This window comes from Strigops habroptila, chromosome Z (assembly GCF_004027225.2).
Source record: "Strigops habroptila isolate Jane chromosome Z, bStrHab1.2.pri, whole genome shotgun sequence".
Lineage (NCBI taxonomy): Eukaryota > Metazoa > Chordata > Aves > Psittaciformes > Psittacidae > Strigops > Strigops habroptila.
The window spans coordinates 51,751,576-51,770,828 of NC_044302.2; the positions used below are offsets into that span (position 1 = coordinate 51,751,576).

Here is a 19,253-nt window from a genome sequence, read left to right on the forward strand (position 1 = left end):
CTCCTGCGGCGCCTGCCCCTGCGGCCGGCGCGGGGTTTACCCAGCCCTCCCTTGGCTCTACCTCAGGTCTTCTCCACCAGTGCTTCACCGCGGCCCTGCGCAGCGCGGCCGGGTAGGGCAGGAAGGCGGCCCCGGGCGTGGCCTGGCGGCCCGCGCGGTGTTTCGGTATCTGTGACTTGTGTGAACGCGAGCTTTTTCCATTAAAAGAGACACCTGAACTTGACGTGCCCGCGTCCTCCTTTCGTTCTCCTCCGCGGCAGCGGACGCTGCTTGGGGGGGCGGTCGCCAACCCCCGCTGCGCTGCCGGCGGGCCCCGGGCCCAGCGGCCGGCGCGCTCGGCCCCCCCGCGCATGCGCGGCTGCCGCGGGCGGCGCTCTGCAGCGAGGGTTAGCACGGCGGGTGAGGGGGGCCGCGGCCCGGTGCGGGGAGCAGGCAGGGCCGGGCGGGGCGGGCGGCAGTTCTGGGGGCCCCGCCGCGGCTCTGCGGTGCGGCCGGCTTGGGCCTGCGGGTTGCGGCCTGCTCCGGGCCCCCACTCAGCGCCCCGCTTGCCTCTGGCGGCGCGCAGAGAGGAGCTGGGAAGCCGGAGAAGATGAGCGACGCGGCGCGGCTTCCAGGCGGTGATCGGCAGCGCCCCGAAGACTAATGCAGAAAATCAACAAGAACGTGGTTCTGGCGCTGCTCTCTCTGACCAGCCTGGTTTTCCTCCTCTTCCAGTTGTACTATTACAAGTTCTATCTGTCGCAGAAGGTAGGGGAGCTGTGCTGCACGGGCTCGCTGTTGTGGAATAACGGGGTATAATGCCTGCTCTCTTCAGAGTCCTTCAGCAGCGCCAGCGCCACCTCCAAACTGCTCCCGTGTGGCTGGCAGTTCCTGCAGTGTTGACGTGGAGAAGGGAGGTAGCCCTAGCAAGGTACTGGTGGCAGGGGCACAATCAGGTGAAGTTGTCACCCTGATATTCAAGTCATTATGTCAGCCAGAGGCATCCCATTAATTCTAAAATGGGATGTCGTTCGCTGCATAATCTTCACAAGCCGCCTTTACTCTTGTTAAGTGACACTTGTGGAGAGTAAAGGCAAACCAAGTGCTATCTTGGGGTTTTTCTGAAGAAACAAGGCAGCATTTATTGGCTGAAACTTTTTCAGCAGTGGTGTTTTTAAAAGAAAACCCAGCTTTTTCTGCAGTTGTTTTAGTGCTTTGTGATTCAGGGTTCATAATTATCTAGGTGACATAGATTAAATCCTGCATTTAAGCCACCGGTGGAACGTTTAGGTGAGCCTGATTTTCTATAACGGAAAAAGAGGTTCAGTGTTACTATAAATGAAATACTATGGGGTTTTTTATGGCTTCATAGTTTACAGTTGCAGTGCAGATTGAACAAAGTAACTAATTTCATTTTTATGGAAGAACTGCATAGGTATCATACTTCCTGAATTTGTTTTCTTTTGGTAAGGACTTTCTTAACAAACGCAGGCAGTCTTAGTGCTGGATGGTACCACAGCCTTTGACTTTCTTATCGTTTCTGATTGTGAACAACAAGGCTGTGAATGAGAAATTCTTTATGCTTTTGAAAAGCTAAAAGCTGAGCCACAAACCATCTTGGCTTTATCATATTAATATATTCTCTTTCAAATTTAACTCTCTGGGATTACATCTGGAAAGATGGAGGCGTGATCCTGTTGTCTTTCCCCCAGTGGTATTTGCCTAACAGCGTTTGTGTTTGTCATCTTCCTATTTTACGTCTATTGACTTAGAAACCTGAGGTCTGATCATGCAATCCTTGTATGTCTGGAAGTCGTCAAGGCTTGTGTTGTCCTTCTAAATATACTAAGCCAGAGCAGTTGTTTATGATTTCGTTTTCAGTACTGTAGTTGAGTGACCGGAGGCATAAATAACCACAGCTGTAACTATAAAATGCTGACTGAATAAATGCCCCTGAATGTCCTGTTAAGAAATCCTAAGCAGAAATTCAACTGAAACTTACTTTTTTTCCCGTTTTCTTTCTTCCTCCCTCTCCCCTTCCTTGGTTTTGATAGAATGGAGCAGTGTTTTCCAAAGTCACAGGAGGCCAGTCAGGCCAAGACAGCACTAGATGGGTATGTACAATGTCATTGGTTCTTACAGTTCTGCCAGTCTCATGCAATTCCAGAATTCTCATGGAATTGCACAGTTCTGTTTCAAATTCACGGGGGGCTTTCTAGTATTAAGGAGTAAGAGATACTTTCTTCACTGAGTGAAGTTATGAAGTGTTTCAAAACATCAGTTTAAAAAAGAACTGAGAAGCAGTTACAGGCTAGCAGCCTTTTCTGTGCAGTCCTTAGTAGTGTTGTTAAAGTTCTAAGCAGCAGCAAAACTTGTTCTTTCTGGTATAGAAGTTTTGATCCAGGCTTTTGTATTCTTTCAGACTGAGTATTGAAAAGATTGGCTTATTTGGCATGCAGCTTGTTGATAGTCAGTAGCATGGTAAAAAAATCGGCTGCAGGTCTCAGGTCACAGAATACCTCTTTGCTCACTCACCCCAGCAGTTGGTTAACCTGCTGCTCAGTGTTTTGTGTTACTTGCTTATGCTGGGTCATAAAGCTCTTCAGAAGCAGGAAGATGTTACTTTTCAGCATTCACCAGTTGCTGTATTCCAGGGTTCAGGAGCAGTGTTAGCAGTGCCATTAGATATTTGAAATGGGGTATTTTTTATTGTGTCGTGTTTAAGGTTTGCAGGATTGAGTGCAATCAAAACATCATGTTGGCCTCAGGGAATCAGAAGCTCAGTATGATTTCATAGTTAGCATTTGTTTGGAAACACTTTATAGAAGTTTTTTGTTTATCAGATCTCCCAGAGGAAAACCAGCACAGATGGTTAAAGAATGATGCACTGGAAGCTGGCTGCCTTTTGCTTTGGATGCTACTGTTGCTAGCAGCAAAAGAACCATTTAAACACCTTATTTCTGCTGAGCAAGAGGAAAGGTACACTAGTTAAGAACTGTTCTTGGGAGTAATCCCCATCAACTGCCCTGTGGACTGCTGGATTGTGCCTGGAATACCTCGCTATTCTTGGAGATAGCACCTCTAGGAACTACCTACTAGGTGTTAGGTGACATGGTCATAGCAGGCTTCCAGTCTGTGGGCAGAATTCTCATTAAGCTTTAACTTGCTCATACAAGATCATCAATAACAAAGCAGAATGTTGCGCCCCCAACTTTCTTGAGAGTCCCTGCGTGATGAGTCCAGAATGGTCTGTTTGAATGCTGCTTGACACGATCACCATCTCTTTCTACCAATTATTTGTTTCAACTAAAAGCATTTGCTTCCCTGGAGAAGTGAAGGACTCTTAGCTGCTTGACACGATCACCATCTCTTTCTACCAATTATTTGTTTCAACTAAAAGCATTTGCTTCCCTGGAGAAGTGAAGGACGGGTTGGGGGGGTTGTAGGTATTTTTGCGTAGATTTGCATCCTGTTCGTCAGTCTGATCTGCTAGTTTTACTTGCAGAAATAACGCTAGCACATCATTCAGCTTTCAGCTCCAGGTAGGTGAAATCACTAAGAGGGTGGTCTGTCTTCTTCCTGTACAGCATGGATTCGTAGAACTCGCCAAGAAAGTTTTAAGTTGAGAAGCAGGTATTCTTTATTGCGGCACTGGGGAACACGGGGGATAGCTCCTCCTAGCGTGTCCCGTCCGAGCATCAAACAAACTTAATGTGATTAATGTGATTTTATCATTGTTAATCATACATATTCATTACATTACATGCATATTTATGAAGTTACTTATACATGACATCATATTTTGAGATTATTCTTCCTGCATGCACACTCTATTATGGTAGTGGTCTTTGGGAGCCCTGGTGGTCCTTTCTTCATCATCTTCCTCTTCATCACCTTGTCCTTTGGCTGAACTTCAAGTTTGGAAAGTCCCATCATCAGGCCAACTACCATCAGTCCAGTTCTGGCTGGTTATTGTGCACCTCGTTTCTGTTACTTTCTCCTTTGTATTGTTCAAAACCACCAAGCTCAACATCCTGTTACCACGAAACAAAGCTGAGTTTACTTATTTACAAAAGATCATTCTTCATTTGGTACTTTCCTGTCTCAAGTACATGTAGTGCTGCTGCCTGAATTCTGTTTGTCGATCCACATTCTGTCTTCACGTTTTCACATCCCTCTGAAGCCAAAGCACTGTGCCAGAATGGGAGGTTGGCCTATGGAGTCTGAACAGATTCAGCAGCTGGACAGGAAGAAGGTTAGAGCTTCAGTTAGAAAAGCCAGGGTTATCTTGCTGGGTAGGTAGCTTGGGTTTATCACACCTCTTCTAGAAACCTTGAGATGTAACAGACATAAAGCCTGACAGTGCTGTTCAAAGCAAATGTTTGGGGTTTTTTTTATTAGAGTAGTACTTCAAGTAAATTTATCTGTTACAGATAAATACATTACATTTTTAATAGCACCGTGGCTATGACTGTTGTAAATGTCTTCTGTGCACCAGGGACATTTAAATGTACTTAATTAAAATCCTCCACTGAGTCAAGTTAATAAATCCTCTCGTCAGGCGCAGAATCTTCTTGCTACAGCTTTTAACCCCTTATGCAGTGTTGCCGTGGTTGAGTGCCCTGAGTACACAGGTATTCAAAGACTGGATAGCACTCAGTTCCTACCTCCTCATTGTGTCACCCATCATATACAGTGAGCATCACACCTAAGGTTTGGGGAGTGGGTCAGGAACCTTACTGAAGTCAAGGTATGAACAGTGTCCATTGCTCTCACCTTGCCCACAAACTTCTTCAAGGGCAATCGGTGTGATTAGCTGCAGTTTTCCTTTGGCTGGTTTTCGCAATCACATCCTTGTCCTTTACATGCTTGGATGTGACTTCCCAGGGCCTTTTGTTCCAGTAGCTTCATAGGGACTGAGAATAAGGTGACCAGAGTTCTACAGATCCTCCTTTTTGAAGATAGCAATAGATTTACCTCTTCTCAGACTTGAGAAACAGCTCCTGACCACCATAGCCCTTCAAGATGTTGCAGAGCAGCCTCAGAATGGCATCACCCAGCTCCCTCAGCACCTGCATATGTATCGCATCTCATCTTACAATCTCTGGTTTATTCAAGTGCTTTCCAACTCAGTCTAGAGCTGCAAAGGATCTAGAGTTTAGCCTAGAGTCTGTTCTCAAGTCTAGCACTCTGCAGTTCAAGTACTTTAACTTGTAGAAAGTTTTTTACTTTAGTCTGAGAGACCTGGAAAGCCCGAGAGCAGCCTGTTTTTCTGAAAGAGAAAATTTCCATTTCCACAATTGTTCATGGAAGTAAAGTGCATTCTCGGAAAAGGTATTGGGAGATAAAATTTCCTTCTGTCAGTGGGTTGTTTTTCTTTTTCCTTATATCAAAGAGTTTTAATGTATTAACCTTTGTATGCTTAAAGATGGTGTTTCTAACTTAAAATTTCATCCTCTGTCAAACAGCACGTGGTTAGGAAGTTCTTGAGCTTAATATCCAGTCACAATATACCAGTGTATTTGATCGATCCTTTGATTCTGGGACTGGTTGATAAAGATATTGAACAGATCAGAAGTTCTCCTGATGGCCCTAGTCCAGAATGCAAATACTTTTGTGCTCCAAGAGACTTTACTACATTTGCACTGCTGGACAAAACATGGAAACATGAAGTAAGTGCCTTTTCTTCAGTTCACATTTGTGTATTTTAATGCATTTAATTTTTTGATACAATGCTTTCATGTTTGTATTAAGGCCTCTTAATTCATTGTGTGGCAATCTTGTAAAGGTATTGCTTAGAGGAAACTTGTTTTTAATGGCAAAAGATATCATCCAGGCACTACCTTAGATACATTAAGAGTGATTTACAGATAACTAAAAGTTTTTGGAAGCCGTCTGCAATATTCATAAACACTTGTAGTAAGAGGCTGTGCCAGAAAGAAAAAAGAAAGTGGTCTGTTAGGAAGGAAGAAGGAAAACTTTAAGTCTGTATTCTAGCTGTAATAAATCTTGAGTTTGGGGATCTATCAAGGAGGAATGCAGGTGTTGATGTGACAAGGCTGGAAAGATTATCTTAGTCTTAGAAGACATTTAAACCATAGTCTTATGGTTTACATTTCTCTTAGTACATCCTTGTACTTAACACCACTTTATTTTCTCAGTGTATTGTTTTCTCTACTTTTCTTTGGTGTTCTGAGATTTTTAAATGGAGATGTTAAAAATAGAAGTGTAGCATGTGATGAAGAACAAAAAGGAATCCAAGATTATTTCATCAATTAAGCATCAGCTGGAAATATTTATTAATCTATACAGACTAAACATACCAGTGACAAACAGGAAAAAGCAGGAGACCTTAAAATGGTCTGCGGCTATTTTTACTGCATAGCTGTAAAGGAATTAAAGAAACTGAGAATAAGGTTGTGTGGCAGCACACTAATTTAAATTCATCTCCCCATTCCTTTGTGGCTCATTGATAATATCTGTAGCATCCAGAGGAGAAGCTGATATGCCTGTATAAAACAGTTCAAGGAGGGTAATTGAAAGGGTGTTCAGATGCTGATTGGTTCTTTTCTCATCAGCCAGAATTTAGTTCCCTTTTTGTATGGAAATATGAAAGCGTGTTACCTCATACCACATTTGGTGACATTTAGACAAATATTTATGAACATCATAGAAGATGATTTTGCACAAATTTTTTTTTTTTTTTTTTGCCTTAGGGATATCATTCAGGGACTTTCAAAGCCCAAGTTTGGCACAAGAATAGCTTTAGAGAACAGTTTGAGAATGCAGAGAAGGGTGCTATGGTGGCAAGGAGCAAACCTAGTCCAAGCATGGCTTACAACGTTTATTTGTTGTTTTATTGAATAACTTGAGGGACAAAACTTAAGGAAACACAGTGGTTGGGATTGTGGTTGCTGATGTATATGTCTTACATATTTTTGAGTAGTTTGTGCTTAAGTCTGATTAGAAAGTGAAAATGGCGAATAATGTCACTTACTAATAAGCAATAAGCTTTTAATTTTGGTTTCTCTAACCTTTAGCCCCTCTTTCTCTCTCTCTCTCTCTCTCTCTCTCTCATTTTTAGCTGGGCCTTTTTAGAACTGCTGAGAAAATGGGGTTCCAATGGCTAAAAATTATAAACAAGGACCCCCGCTTGGATGGGATGGATGACCTGTCTGGGATTGAAATTCCTTTGCACTACATATTTAAACTGGCATCTCATGCCATTCACCTGGTGGTCTTCTATGAGAGGAGTGGTAATTATCTCTGGCATGGCCCCCTGAGGCTCAAGCAACATATGGACAGAAAGTTTGTGCCTTTCCGGAAACTCCACTTTGGTCGCTACCCTGGAGCATATGAAAAGTGAGTTCAAAACAGAGAAGAGAAAAAGCCATAATGGCACTTCCAAAATAAGTTTTCTCCTGTATATAAAATTACTCTCTTTCCTAAAGTCAAGTTGTAGAATTTAGCTTAAGTGTGATTCAGCCCTCAAGGTGCATGTAAATTAAGACATGAAGGTAAATCCAGTTCTGTTTGCTTGACAGCAAGAGCTTTCTGCCATTTGTAAATGAAGAAGTGCATTTTAGAGGAAGTTGCTATTTAGCCAGGTCGAAGCAAGCAGAAAGATGTGAGAAGTCAAAGAAGTCATGACTGAGGTTGAATGTACCATCGGATCTTCTGCTTGAGTCAGCAGTTTACCATTAATATATTCAGAAGTTTGAAATCTATTGATAGCCATGTGCTATCAATGCAGGGGTAAAGTAGAAGTGGCAAGAGATTTAGTACTAGCTGATAGATATTTGGTGTTCTTTCTGTAGTGGGATGTATCCAAAAGTTGAATACAGGTAGAGAACATTAAATGAAAAGGGGAAGCAACAGAAATCCATTCCATAACAGTACAAATAATCAGTGTTAAAGAACATGAATAAAGAGAGGTGACGCTAATACCATAAAGACATGTGCCAACCATCACATCTAGACTATGCTCTCAACATGCTGAGGGGACTCCTTTCTTGCATAAATGTTTGAACTGGTGTTTTTATTTGTCCATAGTCTTATGCTTAAACTTTGCATTGCATTGGTAAAGTTACTGTAAATGTCTGCCTTTTCTTAAAATGCTTTCAATACCAGTATTTGAGGAAATACAGATCTTGTCACTGTTTTTAAATCCAAGCACATACCACTAGGCTTTGAGAGCAGTGTTCCTATAGGATGTGTGTATGTGCCATAAATTAGAGAAAAACAGCCAACAGGTCAAACTTAAATCTGTTAAACTTTCTCCTTAAAATTGACAGCATTCTTCCTTTTAAAACGTGCAATCTGTGCTGGTTATGTGCCTAAACATTTGAAGTCAACTGTGTAAGCTGTTAGATAGCACATTTCATTCATTGTGAAGGCTGATAATTTTTTAGATTTTAAATGCAAATAACCTCAAAGTACAGAGTAAAACTTCATTCTTAAGTGCATCCCATATTTAGACAACTAAATAAACAGCACTGAATAACAGCTCTGAACAAATTCAGTGTGAATCATGAGTGAATAGAGGAATCAGTGGTCTGACAAAGTAACTTTGTGGGCTTTTAGGCATAGAATTTCTTTTTAAACAAAATTTTGAATTGCTTGGGAATTTGTTGAAGCTCATATTGGTCTCCTTTTATAATCGGGTTTGGGTGTATTTGGACAGAGGTGTCACTGCCAGTAGTATGCATTAAGAGTTTGACCTAAGCTAGAGGGAAAAGTGGTGTGTGGTTTGTAAAGCAATTGAATGGGGTAATAAATCATTTTTCTCTCTCTGCAGGCCAGAACTTCTGCTTGTTTCAATTGATGACTTAAAAGTTCAAATTCCCAAAAACACATCCAGTTTTCTAGAAGAGATGTCACACTCTAGATTTCTTGAATGTAGGTACAGAGAAGCTCGGGCTTTCTTTCAGGTTAGTGGTAATCAGGTAGTGTCTCTGGGATGTAATGTATGTTTTCATTGCTTGACACAAACCTACACACAGTTCACTGTTTTTTACCTTGATGGGACTGTATGCATACTTAATGCTAAATATAGCCTCTGGGAATAAATCCACAGTTTAGTAAGTGGTAATAAAACTAAAACTTTAACTGAAAATCATGGGTTTTTTAACATGTGAGCACATTTTTTTCCATTTTCCAAAACTTTTCAAAAGAAGAGGTGACCAACACGTTCATAGTTCTCACACATTGTTACTGTTAAATAGATTTCATGTAAATAAGACTAAGATCTTTTGTATCTTTGTGGTTGAAAATTTTCCTTACGGCAATTCTCAAAGTTCTGAGTAATATACTAAAAGAATGGTTAGGGCAGGAAAGGACCTTAAGATCATCTAGTTCTGACCCCCATGCCATGGGCAGGGACACCTTCCACTAGATCAGGTTGCTACCTCAGCTCGAAAATCGCCAGGCAGTAATCACCACAGGCAGAGAAAATGTGCCTTAGAAGGTATATTGAACTTTGCTGGAGCTTTAATACTGAAATAAGCAACTGGCATCTGTTTTGAAGAGTAGTCATTTCAGCTGTTTGTTGCACAAGAGCTCTTAATCAGTCATGAAGCTGAGTGGTGCGTTGTGCCTGTGTTTGATTTGGTAATGTTTGCCCAGACTGCCGTGTTGTTTTGGGCTTTGCATTAACAGAAGATCTGGGCACGGTTGTAGCTGGAAGATGGGCATGATTTTCTGTTCACGTTGTTTTATTCTGTGGCAGAAGTTGTCAACATCCAGTTGTAACACCTGGTGGCGCCAAATAAACTAATGTGCTGCGAGTCGCTGATCCTGTCCCAGCTTCTCCCTGGACTCTGGGTATTGACTGCCGTGTGTGCAGAAGTAGGGTTCGTCTGTGTGTGTTGCCAAATGCTGAGAATCAGTGTCTAATACATATATTATGATTCTATTTTACTGTGACTTTACATTCTGTTAGTTTGAAAAACTTAAGATTGATGTCTCAGGCTTGAATTTTAACTTATCATTCTAGTGCAGGTTCTCAAACTGGGCTGTATATGTGAAAACAGATACTGTCCAGATATTAGTAAAGTAAATTTTTAAAGGTAATTTTTTCTTAGGACGCTGAAAAATGAATGGACAAGTTTGCTCTCTTAATAGCTTGCTTACTCTTCCTTTGCCTTCCAGTTGTATCCTGATGATGCTTCTCTTGATGCAGTGGAGTTCAGAAAAAAAGCAAAATCTTTGCTCCATCTGGCTGCCCTGACACTAAATAAGTTAGGGGTAAAGTTCTGGCTGAGCAGTGGAACGTGCCTTGGTAAAACATTTGTGTTGTGTTGTGTTTTTAAACTCATCTGAAATTTTAAACATTTTATCTTCTATTGCTTGTGATGTTAGCTGAGGTTAAATGGTACCATGTTGGAAGGTAATATGTGGCATTAGCTGTGTTGAAATAGGCCTTTTTGCTCCTGACAAAATGCTTTTTCTTTAGAAACCTGAGCCTTGGAGATGCTGAGCAAATTTTCAGTGAAGCATTTAGTGTGGTTAACATTTTTCTGTGCTGTATTCACTGCGATCACTGCTTAGGAAGTAATCAGCTGTTCCCTAAATTGTGTGACTTTTAATTTACTAAAATGCTAGTTGGAAAACAGAGTGATGGATACACTGCTGTCCATGTAGGCTCTCATCTGGTTTTTCTTCCCATGCAATTTGGTGCTTATCACTGACTTGTAAAATATTTATTTATTGTAAAACACATCTTTTTAATAAAATGTCAGCCTGTTAGTGTAGGTTTTAAATTCTGCTGAAGATGGAAGTAGTGTCTTATCACTGGTGAAGAGTCTTTTATTACTGAAATAAGTTGTGAAAACTCATGTGTGTGCACATTTGACTTGTATTTGTTTAGTCCTAGGGAATATAATTTTCTGACTGGACAGTTACTAAAAGCTTCTTTAATCAAACAGACAAAAGGATGTCCCATTTCTTGTCTTACTGTTTTGTAGTAGTGACTGAAAGATGGTTAGTGTCTCAAATACTACTTAAAATAATAGTTTTAAATTAAAATCACAGCTGTAGCCCTATTAGACTAGGGCCAAGATATATAATGTTTTTTCCTTAAAGACATTTAGATTGGAAAACTGAAGATATTTTATCTTTGAAAGAGTTAAGTGTTTTGTCTCTCCTTCTTGACTTTCTGGAGGAAAGAGCTGGGTGTAAGTGCAGTAATACTTGTTTCTTCAATGTGGTTCATTTCGTGCTAGAGAAAGAAAGAAATATTGTTGATGGCCTCAAAGATCTCTGGCCTGGTGATTTTCTGGCAGTTCATTTTTATGTTGCCTTTGTTCTATTGATGTATTTCTCATGTTCCTGAATTAGCTAGTTTCGTTTTGTCCTTTTTTCTTTTTCCCTTAGGTTGGTATAGACAGTGCAACGTCATTCCGCACAGCAAAGATGTGGATTTGGGAATCTTTATAAGGGACTACAAAACAGATATCATTCCAGCCTTTCAGAAAGCAGGCTTACCACTGAAGCACAAATTTGGCAAGGTACCCAAACCATTTGCTTCATATGTCTTTCTGTACATTTGTAAGTTTGAGTACAGCTGCAGATCAGTTATGTAGAAGTGGGATCTGAAGTCTCCTTGGCAGACATATTTACTCATTAGGGTTTTACCTAAACATATAATCATGTTGATTTAGTGTGTTCTCTTGGACAGAGAAAATACTCTTCTTAATAGCATCAGCCCTGTTCAGGGTGTCTGAATTCCACCTCGTATTAATTTTTTACTAGGCTTCAAAGTGGTCTGATATGTGTTCAGTGGTTTCAGGGAAACTTGAGAATCAGGGTAGAATTTAGTCTTTGAGATTGGATGGGCCTCAATATACAGGATGATTGGTGATAGCTCTGAGATTATCTGTAGCCCTGTAAGTAAAGTTATCAGAAAAGGAAAGGATGGCTTGAGATGGGCACTGGGCTTGTTCATTATTAGCTAATGTGGATCTTTATGTAACTTTTTCAGAGTGTAGGCTGCAGAATGGTGAAGAGAGAGAATTGCACAGTCACAGTTCAAGTGATACAGTGTTACTGGTGCTAGTGAGTGTTTTATTGTAGAGGAAGTGTGTTAAATGAAGACACTAATTATGTGTTTATTCACTGAGATTATTTTGCTTGTGGCAGAGGACAGAGAGACATTGCTAAAGCTTTTGGGGCTAAAGGGAGGCAAGAGAAGGTAGTCCCAACTGAAGGGCAGAAAATTTCCAATGTTCTCAAGGCATTAAAAAAAATAAAAAATTGCAGAGTTAGTGTATTTTCTTCAGTTAGGATAGGAGTCATTCTTCATACCTGACAAAATAAATTTGTTCTATGACACCTGCTGACATAAATAGCCTGGTATTTTTATGAGTATATACAGTGCGTATTTTTGTCTTGCAGGTAGAAGACAGCCTAGAGCTCTCTTTCCAGGGAGAAGATGAAGTGAAACTTGATATTTTTTTCTTCTATGAAGAGGATGACCACATATGGAATGGAGGAACTCAGGCCAAATCGGGCAAGAAATTTAAGTATGAATAGGATTTATACCTCTAATCAGAAAGAAATTGAACCGATTAGTGTTTAGTGTTGGCATTTTGTGTGTTGTGTGTTGTTGCCTGGCAAAGTCTGTGCTTTTTGTGAGAAAGGCAGTTATCAGAGGAGAATCACTGGAGATTTTGCACTTTGATGCCAGAGAAGTAGGAATAGAGCAGTACTATGCCTTAATAGAGAGGTGCTTGGCTTGTCGCATGTCAGTTCTCTCCTGAAACTGAAAGCAATGCTGGCATGTTGTATATCAAGCAAATGTTATCTGGACTGTGACAAGCTCTGAGTAACATAAACTGCTAAGATAGAAAAAAAGTTTCTAAAACTGTGTTTGTTGACAACAGCTATAAAGCTATTTGATGATCATAGATCCACTAATAACGTTTGTTTAGCTTGTCTTCCCTTTGGTAGCTGGCATTTTTTTTGCTTTTTGGTTTAGTTTAGAGCTAATCAGTAATCTCTGGATATACATCTGAAAGTGCTTGATTACTTTTTTCTCTCCCTCCATTTAAGGCATAAAAGCAAGGTTGTTTTATTTTCTGATACTCTTTGCTCAGTGCTTAGAAGTAAAATTAACTTTATGCTTAGAGGAACATGCGGGTGTTTTAATTAATGCAAATGCACAAATCTTTTAGCCGCCGCCTTCAAAAAGTCTAAGTGCTTATGGTTTTATTTTAATCTGTGAAAAGGAATTTTAAGATCTCTTTTTTTTCCTGTGGAAGACTTCGCAGATTCAGAAGTGGGAGTAGTCCTCTGCAGGAATAGTACATAGGCTTAACTTGTTTAACAAATTGACTCTGACACTGTGATCCTGCAGGATGTCATTCTGATCAGACTGTGAAATTTACCTGTGAGCTTCAATAGGTGTAAACATACCTATAGGTAGGGCTTACGTTGGCCCTTCTGCAGAAATCACAGGTCAGATTGGTAGAATAATTTATTTTCGGGTTTTGGTTTGGGTTTTTGTTTTTTTTTTTTGGGGTTTTTTTTTTTTTAACAATTTAAATGGGCTGAGGAGGTTTCAGAAAGTACAGGGTAGCAGCTGTATTTTAATGCTTCACAGCTGCTCCAAGTCTGGCACACCATGTTTAAACGTGGGTGCTGAAGGAGAATTGCATGCTTTGTTTGGTAAGATTGAAGAAAGGTAAAGTTTGGTTTTAAAAAAGGCCTGATTCATAATAAAGTATTTAATGCCACTTTTATCTAAGTCTCCCCTACCAAATAACATAGATCATCCTCTTGACGCCCTTCTAAAGGAGGTAACTGTTAAATCCAGTTTGTAAATGAAAAAAGTAGAGACAGGGTCTAAGTGATTTCCTACAGGTGCCAGAATGATATGGAAATAAGCTGCGAAAGAATTAGAAATGCTCCTTCCTAGGACCACGTGGCAGATGTTAACCAGTTACTGTTGATAATAACACCCTGTGGCGGTTTAACCGCAGCCAGCAACCAAGTATCAAGAGCACTCGCTCACTCTCTTCCTTCCTCCCCAGTGGGTGGGGAGGAGAATCACAAACAGGTTAAAACACATGGGTTAAGAGTTTAATAATTGAAATAAAGTAAAATATGATGATTATAATAATAATTACTAATACTAATAATGAAAAGAGAGAGGAATAAAACCCAGGAAACACAAGTGATGCACAATGCCAATGCTCACCACCCACCGACTGATACCCAGCCCAACCTGAGCAGTGATCTGGGCCTTCTGGGTGACTTGCCCCAATTTATGTATGGGGCATGATGTGCTGTGTTATGGAATACCCCTTTGGCTAGTTTGGGTCAGGTGTCCTGTCTCTGCTCCCTTCCAGCTTCCCATGCCCCTCCTCACTGGCAGAGCATGAGAGACGGAAAAGTCCTTTATTTATTTGTTGCTCAGTAGCACTTACTCTAAAGTATCAGTGTGTTATCAGCATTGTTCTTGCACTAAATCCAGAATACAGCACTGTACCAGCTACTAGGAAGAAAAATAACTCTGTCCCAGCTGAAACCAGGACAGTATCCACCCCTTATTCCCTGTCATTTATGTCATGCCAGATCCCACACTTCTTATACACCATCACCTTTCCTGGTTTTTGGTATATACATACAGGTATCATTCCCTTAGTCTGTGGACCCCCCCTATAAAAGTTTGTTGAGTTCATGTAGTCCACAACTTTGGGTTCCATAACAGTCTTTTCGGACAAGAAAGATGGCATGTGGTGTTCTGATTCCATCACTGTCGTGCTTGTCTGGTTTCATCAAAGTTCATTCTTCATTAATGTGGCAATCAAAAGAGGGTCAGGTTCAGATTTCCAAATGCACAGCGATAGAGACAGGTGCAGCAAGGCACCCTGTGTGGTGATGGGCATATAGCTGCTATAGAAGTGATAGTATATAGTGTTATATAGCAGTTAGCATACAATTCAGTTCATTGGCTGTTCTCACCCAACATCAGATCCCATTAAGGTATACACTGGACTTCACCATCCTCCTGCATTACCCACCACGTACACGCAGGTACTTGAGCAAAAGCAATCCCATGAATGGATTTGCCTTTGCCTGAAGCAGGAGCAACCCAAACTCTTTTCCCTACCACATTCTTTATGTGCACCATCGGAACTTTATCCCCCTCTGCAGTACGTAAGAGTTTCTGTTGGGCTGGGACACCCTGTTGGCAGATCCTGTAGTGTCGACCAACCAGGTGGCCTTTGCTAAATGTGTTCCCGGTGTTGCTCTCAGTGTAGTTTTTAACTGTCCATTGTACTGTTCGATTTTCCTAGAGGCTGGTGCATGATAGGGGATGTGATGTACCCACTTAATGCTGTGCTCTTTGGCCCAGGTGTCTGTGAGGTTGTTCCGGAAATGAGTCCCGTTGTCTGATGCAATTCTTTCTGGGGTGCCATGTCGCCATAAGACTGTCCAGTATGTAAATAATATTTCATAGATAGGAAGGTGTGAAATAAGAAAAAACAAATTATGAATAACCAGTTGCTGCAGTTGCTTGCTTTCTCCATGAACTTATTTAGAGGTGTGTTTCAGTCTTCTGCCGGTGACCATGTTCTTTTGTTGTGACACAGGTATCTCTTTCCAAAGTTTACTCTGTGTTGGACTGAATTTGTAGAACTCAGGGTATACGTGCCCTGTGAAACCCTTCAGTATATTGAAGCCAACTATGGCCCAGACTGGAAGGTTCCTGTGAAGACATGGGACTGGAAGAGCTCACCATCCAACGTGCAGTACAACGGTATCTGGCCTGTCGATGAATGGGATGACGTCATTCAGATCTACTGACCATCTGACTATCCTTGGAACCGTCAGTTTGTAATTTCCCATTTCCCAAAGGCATTTACTTTTTTTTTTTTTTTTTTTTTTTAGTAGTAGGCATCTTTTTCTCCTTTATCATGCATTTTTCAGGAAAAGATTGAAGGCAACTGAAAGAAAGAGGATCTGAAAGAAAAGCTGCTCAAAGGGAACAGAGAGAAATGTTGCAGTAAACTTACGGGCTGTTTAACTGACTATTTAATTGACATCTAATTCACTATTTAAATGTAAACAGTGGCCAGGTGGCTTAGACTTTCTTTGGATCATCAAAACCATGGGACTGTTCACTTCTCAAGCACAAGAGAGGGACAGGATGGAAGAATCACAGCGAAGTTCGTTTCTTTCAGAGGAGATCTCCTAAATATTCAACTTTTAAACACCAGAGTTACGAGTATCTCAGATGTGCTTGATTTGAGACTCATACATCCCTATGATATGCAACAGGTTGCTCTTGTCAGTTGAGTGTTTCTATTACACAGAACCCATGTGACTCACCTGCTTTAATGTAGGAGGTATTGGGTAGTGGTGTGATACTAAATGAATGGAAGGAGAATTTATCCACATTGGACATCTTCCAATAATAGCTGCTTTTTTTTTTTTTTTTTTTTAAGTGTGAATTAACTATTGCATGCAATTATGACAGGGAATGTTATTTGCTTTTTTTATTTCTTTTTCAAGGACATGAAGGTGTATGCTGCAGGGGTGTCTGCCCATGAAAAAATAAATATTCTGGGTTTAGTGTCCCAATTAGTTTGTTCTCCCTGTAAAAGTTTTCACTAGATTTTAGAGAATTGTAGCTATCTCTGCTTTCTTACAAGTAGATGGAAATGGGGTATTCATAGTTTTCTGTTTAACATGGGCCCACAGAACAGAGATGTTGGAGAACTGTAGCTCTTCAGGCAGAAGTGTGTAAAGATGCCAACTGTTCCATCAAATTTGCAGTAGCATAATTACACTAACATCCCACTTGCAACATTAGGCTTTGGATGAAAATAAAGTGGAAGCCTGACAACTCTTCTCCTGCTTCTGCTTGTGCTTTTGGTCAATGAAGTAAGCTTGCTTCTTCAGCATTTTGGAGTGGAATAATAACTTTCATATGAGCATATGTGTCCAAATTTATTTCAGTCCTGCTGTGTGGGGAAGACAAGGGCAGTAGAGCTGCTAGTGAGTTATGACTGGAATGTATAGTATAGACCCAGGAGTACTTGTGAATCAAGGGACTGAATGGAGCTCACGTTTACTTGCACCAAACCTGTATCCATTCTTTCCTTGTTAAAGCAGAAAGGTTATCTATGGGTTGCAGCTTTTCCACCTTTCATTGGGAAGAGGTGGGTTGAGTCTGTGTTTTGTGTTCTGTTGATTTGCAGTTCTCTGCTGTGTATTCAAATGTGTACAGTTCTGGCGAGATTAAATAGCTACTGCTGTGCGGCTGTGTTACTACTGTATCGTTCCAGCTGCAGTCTGGGCTTCCCTGCTGTTTTCATCCTGGAGTGTGCTGCATGCTTTTTCCTGCCAGCACTCTCAGTTCCAGCAGTCAGGAGGCTCAGTGCCACTGAAGCACTCGAGTAAATTATTCAGCTTCTGGCAACAACTTGTCATGTTGTCTCTTCAATTGGTGTGGTAACTTTGTTGGCTTTGTCTGATTGAGAAGGGAGAGATGTAAAATCCTGCTAATGCCATTTACTCAGTAAAGTAAACACTATATCATAAGGGATAATTTCTCAAAAGTTTTTGTAGTTTTTCCCTTGAAATGAAAAAAAGCCAATGTCTTTATGGTTTTTTGTGTTCAGAACTCTGTTTTCACGAACTTTTGTTTAATAATGTACAATAAGCTTGCAAGTTTTTCAAATGTGATAGATGTTTAAGAGTGGGAAAAGAAGAAAGAAAAAAGATACTATCAGAAAATTATAAGCCTGTCAATTTTTCTTTACTTTTTAGATGGAAAGACAAATGTTAAAAAATGCATGTCCCTGAAAGGGATGATGTCTTAAACAGTTGATTATACCTGTAAGTTATTCTTCAGGTTAAAATACTTTCTCTTCACAAGACGCAAGTGTAATTAACACTGATTAAAAGGAGAAGTTTAATTTGCAACTCGGGATGTTATTTCATCCTCTGTTTTGTCATCTCGGGCAGCATTTAACACACTTCATCACAGTTACCCTAACATAACGCACCGAGAAAAATTTTGAGCTCTTTCTTACACTGTCTTATCTTGAACTTTAATTTTTAAATAAAGATACTTAAACACAACAAAGATACTTGGAATAAAGCAGGTGCCCATATGTAAAAAAAAGGATCCCTCAATTGCACACACACATTTACCCTGACGGCAGATTGTCTGCTTTTAGCATTGTATCCCAAGGAATGGTGTGAACATGGTAGAACTGGTGCTCTTTGAAGGCGCACCATGAGGCTGAAGCCTTGCCATGCCCATGGAAACACACAGATGTAGGCATTTGTTTCCTGTTAAGTTCTCCTGGATTGCCTCATCTGAAATGAATTCTTAATTCTGTGTTACCTTCCTAACTTACTAACTAGGTTGATTTTGAAAGTTCTCTGAAGACATGGGCAATTTTTGAATTCTTTTAATGGCATGCATTTAAAGTCTTCAGCAACGACATGCGAAGTACCTTGACTTCATGTAGTAAAGAAAGCACATTACGTATGTGTAACTGTTAAAGATAGCAGAGCCTATTCAAGGAATGCCCATGAGCTGAGAAGAAGGTAGCAAGGTGTTCAAAGCTCCAGAGTAACTGCAAAGTAAGATTGAAGAAATAGGGTTCCCTGAAGAGAAGGGACCATAAAAAGCCATATTCAAAAGATGGTTGCAGAATGGGCATATGTACTCCCTTGCCGTGATTGGTAGGAAATGGAAGTAAATGGAAGGAACGTGAATTGAGGTCGCCTCCGTAGTAGAATCCTGGAGTACTGTACATGTGCTGAGGATGCACTCAATCCTTCTGTCCTTGCCACCAACAAAGATGTTAACCACTGCCTTTGATTTTGAGGGTCTCTGAGAACACATCAGACAAATGTGTACCAAGACTGATTGTAGTTTGCTTTTGATCTGTCCAGAAGGAATCTTGCCATAGAAGAAAGGCCTGTGTATGTTCCACCCTACTCTTATTTTAAAGTCAGAAGTAGAAGGTAGTCGAAACTGTCATGATATAGGTAGGAGAGAGTCCTGAAAATATGGTTGAATCTTCTACTGCTGTCCAAATGAAAAGAATTAGCAGATTTTGCTATGCCCTGTCCCTTGAAACAGTCTGGCACATGCTGGTTCCCAACAAACAGTTGCATCCTTTGCTGCTTTAGAATTCTCTCCCTTCATCATAAGTCTTAAAGTCTGTCAACTCAAGAGAAAAACAGTCTCTGCTTTGCACTGTCAGTTGAATTGTTTTGTGCAGGTAAATTGAGATGTTAAAGGAGTA

General features: G+C 40.6%; 1 protein-coding gene across 2 annotated transcripts; it reads left to right on the forward strand.

Moving 5' to 3' along the window:
* The first annotated feature begins 360 nt into the window (after window positions 1–360).
* Window positions 361–18,717, forward strand: FKTN (fukutin). Of its 2 annotated transcripts, XM_030512840.1 has the most exons (10): window positions 361–747; window positions 2,034–2,093; window positions 5,448–5,651; window positions 7,064–7,341; window positions 8,777–8,909; window positions 10,129–10,258; window positions 11,353–11,486; window positions 12,373–12,500; window positions 15,576–15,811; window positions 15,913–18,717. In XM_030512840.1, the coding sequence occupies exons 1-9, from the start codon at window positions 643–645 to the stop codon at window positions 15,787–15,789; spliced, it is 1,386 nt and encodes a 461-aa protein (XP_030368700.1). In that variant the 5' UTR covers window positions 361–642; the 3' UTR covers window positions 15,790–15,811; window positions 15,913–18,717. The 2 variants fall into 2 exon arrangements, with proteins under 2 accessions (XP_030368700.1, XP_030368699.1); XM_030512839.1 differs by having other exon boundaries at window positions 15,576–18,717.
* The last annotated feature ends 536 nt before the right edge of the window (window positions 18,718–19,253 follow it).

Bases quoted from the DNA above. Each gene is read 5' to 3' on its own strand.
- FKTN (XM_030512839.1), top strand. From the start codon at position 643: ATGCAGAAAATCAACAAGAACGTGGTTCTGGCGCTGCTCTCTCTGACC. The intron at 2,094-5,447 runs GTATGTACAATG...TCTGTCAAACAG, and splicing joins GCCAAGACAGCACTAGATGG to CACGTGGTTAGGAAGTTCTT. The intron at 5,652-7,063 runs GTAAGTGCCTTT...TCTCATTTTTAG, and splicing joins ACAAAACATGGAAACATGAA to CTGGGCCTTTTTAGAACTGC.